This window comes from Atta colombica, unplaced genomic scaffold (genome assembly GCF_001594045.1).
Source record: "Atta colombica isolate Treedump-2 unplaced genomic scaffold, Acol1.0 scaffold374, whole genome shotgun sequence".
In the NCBI taxonomy this organism is placed as follows: domain Eukaryota; kingdom Metazoa; phylum Arthropoda; class Insecta; order Hymenoptera; family Formicidae; genus Atta; species Atta colombica.
In genome coordinates, this window is record NW_017259485.1 from 64929 (window position 1) to 73858 (window position 8930).

Consider the following 8930-nt stretch of genomic DNA (forward strand, 5'->3'; position numbering starts at 1 on the left):
TACATCAATATTATAATTTTCCATTTAACAACACAAATGTAATATAATACATATTCTATATAATTACATTATTGAATAAGAAATTATAACATTGATATATTATTATTAATTGATATTTATTGATTAATTTTTACTGATAATTTACTGATATTTATTGATAATTGTTAATCAAAATTTTTCATTTATGAATGTTTTTTTATAAGCAAAACAATATCCTTTTAAAATGTTTTTAAAATAAAGATTCGAAGATGTTTCCAATTACGCACAATTAGTTTCTATATAGTTTAAAAAATAGAATCAGACTTTACGATAAGTGCTATATGTTTGATCAGCGGGACGACGTCACGAGATAATTTGCGTAAACCTCTCGAAATGTTGATTCACCATTGATGTTATTTTTACAATCGACTGTGAAAATCGTCTTGCAGGGATATTTCATGCAAAGTAGTTTTCTATTTTTATTTTGTCTCTCAAGGCAGACGTGTTTTTCTTCACAATACACGCGTCTTTCATAATAACTTACCGCTAATAACTTACCGGCGTAACGCGACGATTCGCGCAATGCGGATAATACGCGGAGATTATGCAATTGTTGCAATCTTAGAATTTAATTTACGGAGACGATTGCTCGGATTGCTAGCTTTGTAAATCAACACGCTTTTGCAGACCTGCCTGCAACTCTCGTCTCCAGAATTCATGAGAAAATTGCCCAATGGCGATGCACTTCACCACATCAAGGACACGGGTGTCTCGACTTCCTTCAACAAGGCCAAAGAACCACCAAGAGAGAGCAGTGAGTCCATATAAGTCATTATTGCACACAGGATAAAATTAGAATACTTGAGAGGTTCAGTGCGATATAATATTTCAGTTTATATTCTGTCTTGCAAAAACTAAATTTGTAAGAAATTATAAGAATTATAAGAATTCTAATAAATATGGTGAACTTTATATTATCAAGAAAAAGTATTTTACACTTGATAATATAAAGCTCTTTGTATAAGATTTTTACAATTTCTTAATATACTCTGAGAGAGTAAAGTAAAAATTGTTATATTGGAGAGGATAAGATTAAGACTAAAAATTATTTCTCTATCGATGTCAAAAAATTTATACTTCTAAAAAATTATCATATAATAGTCTCATATAGAATTTATGTTAGAATTAAGTATGAAAGATACATTCTTAGTAATTAATTAATTTTATAACAAGCTAAATCTTAATGCCATTATTATGGACAACTATTATTTTAATAATTCAGATATGGACCTTCTCTCAAATTACATTTCTACATAAATGTATTATACCTATTATATTATTATACTCACATTATTATATCTAATAATAGCAATTATAATTACAGTCATCAGAATAAGTGACGACTAGTAAAATCAAATTAGCACGGATTTAATTTGTTGTGTCGCGCTCGATCGCCGAGCACTTTCTCGATTATCCCATCATCCCCGGTCGTTTCCGATGGTCGAACGCGACAGTTTCAACAGTTTCTTTCTTTTCTCCAATTTTGCACGTCAACGAGCTCGCTTATGTAAAAGCATCTGCGAGCGAAGGGAAGAAGAAAAGTCCGTCGCGCGACGAGGAACGACGAGTGATTTGATATGATTTCTATTTACGGCTCGGCGATCTCCTCAATCATAGATCAAAGTTTCAGTCATGGTGATTTCACGTACGGCTAGATACGATCTATGCTCGGCTGGTCTTCCCGATCCGAGAAGATTCTGCTGTGTCCGATGTCGTTTCGCCGATGATTTCCGCAATAGACTGCTTTTGAATCTATAATATTCTAGTTTTAACATGCTAATATTTGTGTGTAATAAATATAATATATTATTCCACGTTGATTTTGACATCGGTCAATGTTGTAGGAGGCAGTGCCGTGAGAAGATGGATGGTAATGACTGGATTCTTCTTCCTCGGATGTGCCTTGGTGGCTGGAGTAGGTCTGCCTTTAGCTTTGGAACTTCGAAGTTCTCATCTGCTGGAAGCTAGACTACAGGTGGTCCGAAGAATGCTTTCGGAGATTCCATTGATCGATGGGTAACATTTGTATTTTATTTATAAAAAGAAAATACTTCTAGCTATATATATAGATTTTACTCCGAATTAAAATATACTATCGCTAAAAATGAGAGCGAGCATGGCGTAGCAGACAGCGCACTAGTCTGCTATACTATAGAGATCCTGGGTTCGATGCAATTATTAGTAATTAACTCCTCTCGCAAGGTAAATGGCAAATCACCAAGTAATACACTTGCCCTGGAAATTTTTCTATCATTTTGTCGTTCGGAATCGACGTTAAACTCTAAGTCCCATACTTCCATATGACTGTGGACAAGCTGCATGCGTACCACAGGCATATGAGAAAAGTCGCCATGAGCAATAAAACTAAGAAGAAGATTGCTCAAAATAATCAATCGCGATTATTCTTAATTAAAAAGAAAAAATATATATATATATCGAAGTTATAATCTGCATTTATCATCTTGTATGAATCGTCCGTCAGACACAACGATTTTGCCTGGAACCTGCGCAAGCACCGCGGTAGCACGAAACTGGATAACTTTCCTTTCGATGAGGATCTGTCGCGCAACAGCAGCTGGGGTCCGCAATGGCAGACCGACCTGATCCGTCTGGAGCAGGGGATCGTCGGGGCGCAATTCTGGTCGGCTTACGTACCATGCGAAGCCCAGTTTCTCGATGCCGTGCAACTCACTCTTGAGCAGATCGACATCGTGCGCCGACTTACGTCACGCTACCCCAAACGTGTCCGGCTAGTGAAGACGAGCAGCGAGCTGGAGAACGCCCATCGGGACGGGGTGATCGCCAGCCTGGTGGGCATAGAAGGTGGTCACAGCATCGGCACCTCCATGGCGGTGTTGAGGAGCTTCCATCGGCTGGGTGCACGTTACATGACCTTGACCCACAAGTGTAATACTCCGTGGTGAGTTTGACCGCTGCTTGGGAAAATTAACGTCTCTACGCTCGCGAGACACGCACATGAGTGCGGTAATGACAACGAAAAGGAATGAACCTTGAAGGAGCAAATTGGCATCTTGTGCTAACGTTTGCTTTCACATCGCTGCAGTACTTTGTGTTTAGATTAATTATTCGAAGAGAGCCTAATAAGTCCTTAGAAGTTTATTACATCTTATGGTGAGCGCGATTAGCTTAAATATAGATAAGTGATATCTTGGTTCTGAAAGGAAGTAGCTGCATGAAAATTTCGCATTTGCACTCGAAATAAATCTTAATTGTGTCCGTATTTTTTCTACTGGATTTTTTAGAATTGGATGTAATATTGAATATCCGAATATTGATTTTAATTTCTAGGGCGGATTCATGCTCCGTAGACGATCCAAATTCGGAAACACCTTCTGATTTTCACAGCGACGGTCTGTCGCCGTTCGGCAAGACGGTTGTCCGAGAGCTGAATCGGCTCGGTATGCTTGTGGATCTCTCTCACGTCTCGGTAAGGACGATGAAGGATGCCCTCGCTGTGACAAAGGCGCCCGTTATATTTTCGCACAGCGCTGCCAAGGCTCTCTGCAATTCCTCGAGCAACGTCCCAGATGATGTGCTGCGAAATTTGGTAAGGAAGAAAAAACTTCCCCCGTGGAAGTTGTATACACGGATGACTATTACACATGCGTATTTAACACACTGTCTCGAAACTGTGGTGACTAAAGTATAAATGATGATTCGTAGAAATAAATTAGAGAAGTAGAATTATTTAATTTTATGGGCGTATACAGAATTTTTTCGGGAAAAGAGGAAGGGTTTATTAATTCTGTTGTCATATAAATAGCAATTTTTTGCGTTGAATGAATTGTCCTTTTGAATATTTTAAAATTTAGTCTCCTTCCGATTTTGAATATGAAACATTATTGTAAATTGTAACTTTTATTCTTTTTCTTGATAGATAATATTTGTATGTAGATAATATTTTTGTAAGCTGAATTTATTTTTATTTAAACATTTATTTTTAATTAGTTCGTGGAAGAGCAAAAAAATTATGTTTTATTATTACTTAAGTGTTTATCGCGGTGACACAATGTTTGCCCAAGGATTAATCGCGCGGCTTTCATCTCTGCTTCCTCCAGTCTCTCAACGGTGGTCTGGTTATGGTCAGTTTCGACAGCGCGCATTTGAGCTGCAGCGATAAGGCCTCCATGTACGACATTATAGGTGCGTAAGTAGCGCGGCGTGGGAAACATCAAAAAGAGATCGAGGATCGAAATAGTAGTAAACGTCAAAAACTCCGAGATAGGGAACGAGACATAACGCCGTCTCTTTTTACAGCTCACATCAATCACATCAGACGAATAGCTGGCGTGAACCACGTGGGCCTCGGTGCGGGCTACGATGGGATATTGAGGTAGTTGAAAACGCGCCAGCATTGCCGTATCTTTATTATGCTCTAGTAGCACTAATGCATGTTTGCAGAAATTACGCAACGCACAAAAATTAAATACTTTTCAATTAATACAACAGTTTTCCGAGTTATTATAATACTATATGTACTTATTATATACTGTACTTATTATATACTATATGTACTTATTATATACTATATATACTGGCTATAATATTATTAGTATTGACAGTTTATTTCAACATTCATTTATTTTTTATTTACAATTAAAGCTGCTAAAATACCTTTGCAATTAAAAATGACTTGTAATAATTAATAATAATCTCGCTAATTTGTTTCATTAAAAGATAACAAATAATCAACAAGATATTTAATTTTATTCCATTCAAAGAATGAATATAGATTTGGCAGAACATTCCGTGCTTCTTCGCTATAAAAAATAAATGTACGATTGCTCAATTTTCAATCTGCCATCTGTGTCTTTTAAGTCCACATTTATTTCATGATTGCCTGTGTAATGATAGAATATAAATTTTTGCATTCTGTATACTTGATATAGATTCAAAACATTAAGCAATAACGTATTTTTTCGAACAGAATCCAATGGACCTGGGCGATAAAAGCATTGAGAGAAATATTTGCATTTATTCAGGCCACCGACAGAATTGCCAGACGTTTCCGGCTACCCCTTATTGCTGGCCGAGCTGACCAGAGACCGTAGATGGTCTGCGACTGATATAAAGAAGCTTGTAGGCGGAAATTTATTACGTGTCCTCAAGGAAGTGGAGGATCACGCAGCGACTCTGTTGCACCAGTTTCCGTCGGAGGAATGGATTCCTCAGGAACTCATCGAGGAGAGCGCCTACTGCAGATACCACGACACGTAGGATCGTCTCTTTCTCTCTCTCTTTTTCTCTCGCTCGTTTCCGTCATCGACGTTGTCATTTTATTCCATTTATCCATGAGGTGTTTTTTTTTTACTTAAAAAAACACACACCATTGTATCATCTTTGTACCTGGAGTGCTCCGACTGTTTTACATTTTTAATAAAGTAGCGGTAGATTATCTCCGCATGCTTTGTTAAAGTTTCTCGTCTTCTTCACCCCACTCAATCTTACAATACGAAAAATTATCCTTTCCTTTATCTGAACTCCTGTTTCATTGGATGCATCTGATTCACCTAATGTCTATTAAATTATTTCTTTTCCAAGAGGTTGTTCTTTCTGGAAGAAGCTTATGTGTGAAATGTGAATATTTGATATTTGATATGATGAATCTCTACAGAATGCAATATTGATGTATATATCACACAATTTGTATTTATTTAATTTATGTCATATGATTTTTTTCTTTCGGAATTGTTTTTTAATTTTGCTGGCCACAATTAGCGCAAAACACGGATTAATAAATTTGATAAGAATGTTTGACGATCAGCCCAGTCATGACTTTTGCGTCACATTCAATTGCGATTATGATCAAAATGGACGTTAGCAGTTAAGTCAATTTACTTTGTCTTGTGTCTCCTCTCCGTGTCCACCGTCACATAATATATGTTGAAGCAATTATTTAATCTCGCACACACATCTATATGCACAGATGCATAAAACGCTACAGCCAACAGAGGCAGACAAGTCGCAGTATGTCAATTACACCGTTTAATATTTAACTCGAGGCTTATATTTCAATCGGGGACGGCGCCGTAAATAATCGCTTGATCTGCCATCTGAATCCCGTACAGTTCTTTAAGGACAACAAATAAGTTGCGGAAGCTTTGACTTTATTTGAATAATTCATACCTGCCTGTGGGAGGAGTTGTCTGGAGATTATTAATAGTATCTACTTTTCTTGCATGCATGCTTTTCACGTCGCTTTGATTAATAATTAATCCCAGATTGCGATAAAGTCATCGAACTGCTTACGAATATCTTCCTGATATGCATTGACAATTTAATATACCGAGAAAATTATTCTTATTAACGCATCATAAACGAATTCATTTCTGATTTCTTGTATAATGAATTAACTTCTGTATGTATATATATATATGTTTTCTAGAATATTTTCTATACATAATATATATTCTAGAGTAGATTCTCATAATATAAAAAGAAATTTCAACAATTTTTAACTCAATTTTAATTTTATCATAAAGAGGTAATAACTATTACTTTTATTTTATTTTATTTTATTCTCTCTGTCGAAAATAAAACACACACACACACACACACACTCTCTCTCTCTCTCTCTCTCTCTCTCTCTGCGCGCGCGCGCGCGCGCATGTGTGTGTGTGTGTGTGTGTGTATGTGTGTGTGTGTGTGCACAGAGTGATTTTATTTATGTATTAATATTTTAGAGAATTAACTTTAATGATTCCATTGATAATTAATGACATCTCGAAAAAAGTCATAAATATAGATTACGTTTTCTAAATTACAACAAATGTTAAATTGTCAGAGATTAACTTAATAGACGAAACAATAAATTTACAAAAAAATATATAATACTTTGTAGTGTTCTAAAATAAAATAAATAAATAGATAATAAAGAAATAATAAATATTTCCTAGCAAAATTTTTCTAATTAATTTAATTACTCTTTTTATAGATCATGCTATTACTAAAGCGAATGTTATTAATAACAGCTTTGCTGACAGAACAATAACTCTCTCAATGTAATAAAACCTGTTTGATATAATTTAAGCGTATCATAAACAAGTATTCATAAAACCAAAGTTTAGTAAGCATGACTATATTTCAGAACGAATAATCAAGTTTTATCGTATATTTTAACAACATACTAAATTCAAATTCGAAAATTAGGTAGTTTTATATCAGTCACGCGCATCCTTTCGGTTTTAAAAGGCCGACAAGAAATTGTTCCACAACTTTCTACGACAGATAAGAACAAATTAATTCTAATAGGATACTCCGCGTCATAGCTGCGCTAGCTCTTACATTTTTCAGAAATCGTGAAAGTGCTGCATTGATATACTACGACACGCATCAAGCTTTCGCCTTCGTCGCTTATAGTTTGTTCTCGCGATGTGGGTCATGTGCATCGTAACAGGTTGCAATATTTTTGCTTTTGAAAACAACTGCAAAGAAGCATCATCCGATTTATTTTCTTCTCTCGAAGCGTTGCTCAATAGTGCGATCGTAAGCGGATTCAACGAAGCACATCGAGCAGAGTTTTGAGTCTTGTTGACGGAAAAGTAAATTTGCCCGATTACATTTCGTAATCGATTTTTTTTTTCACTTGTTTAGTTATCGTACGATTATGTTGGAATTAAAAAAAAAACGGTTGTTTCCTGACATAAGATCTTTCCAACCGCAACTTTTTCAAGAGTCTCTTCTCCCTGCAAGTCCGCGAATGGAATTACAAGTTGATAAAATGGAAAAATATGTATATTTATATTTATATTTCACATTTCTATCGATATCAAAAATTAAAAATTGTTATGTAAAATTATCTTTTACAATATTAATATTATTGCTGAGTGTGAAATTAATGTTACGTTGTACTTTTAATTTGTGTCAACTGAGATATGGAAAAAATAAAGAAATATTAAAAAAAAAAAGATCGTCAAAAATATTGTATGAAAAAGAAAATAAAATAAAACATCATCTCTTTATGATAAAGTAAAAATTGAGATAAAAGATTCTGAAATATCTTTTAGAGGACGATTAAGAGCTATTGTTAAGTCTTACGCTTTCTACTTGAGTAAAATTTATAATCTGTTGTATTTCATTGTATTCCTTATTTTAAAATATCACTTTCAGCATCATTAGAGTGATTTCCTATTCTTGTTAAATATTATATGAGAATTAGGATAAAAAATAAATATTACGATATCTGAGAATTGAGGATAAAAAATAATTATATGTATATAATCCTACAACACTACTACTACATGTATATAATTCTCCCAACATTTAAATATATATATAGATATGATATCTATTTTCGGAATAAAAAAGTATAGAAATTTAAAAAAAAAAGGACAACAAAATGTCAACATATGTGGATATGTCTAAATAAGAATTTCATTGCTAACCGTCATTGTGTACGTAATGTCAATGTCCCTATATTTCTACTCAAGTTCCGATTTCTACTCACATAAACTTTTCTTCATAATACAAATTAATAAATATTCAGCTGATAGAATAATTTATAGAAATATTAATTATACAATCACTTATTTATATATTCCCGCGTGAGTTGTATAGGTTCGCTGCTCGCCAGGTAGCAGTATGTATTTAAAAATGAATTTCATAATAATCATAATTCAAGCAGTCGTTACCATTGGTAACTTCGGTCGTGACGCTATTGATTTGTGTAAGCATTAGTAATTCGGATTTTATCCAGTCATAAAATCCAGTAAGCAAAATCTGCATTGTTCCATGAAAAGTTTTTGTGTCTTTAACAAACAACGAACTTCTTCGTGCTTCTCTGCTACTTATTGTGGCTTTTTTGTGGAAATAATAGTGATTAGCATTACGTTCAACTATAAATTTCTATTTCGACTCATTTTACATTCAAT

The 8930-nt window shown here is 34.5% G+C and overlaps 1 protein-coding gene across 1 annotated transcript in view; it reads left to right on the forward strand.

The window, feature by feature from the left end:
* The window catches only part of LOC108690823 (dipeptidase 1-like), a 6149-nt gene extending 774 nt beyond the window's left edge, over positions 1-5375 (forward strand). Inside the window, exons 2-8 of the mRNA XM_018198326.1 lie at positions 667-793; positions 1884-2055; positions 2522-2959; positions 3349-3607; positions 4119-4203; positions 4318-4393; positions 5043-5375. Coding sequence (XP_018053815.1) covers positions 667-793; positions 1884-2055; positions 2522-2959; positions 3349-3607; positions 4119-4203; positions 4318-4393; positions 5043-5277 — 1392 coding nt within the window. The 3' untranslated portion in view covers positions 5278-5375. The remainder of the gene's footprint in view (positions 1-666; positions 794-1883; positions 2056-2521; positions 2960-3348; positions 3608-4118; positions 4204-4317; positions 4394-5042) is intronic.
* The last annotated feature ends 3555 nt before the right edge of the window (positions 5376-8930 follow it).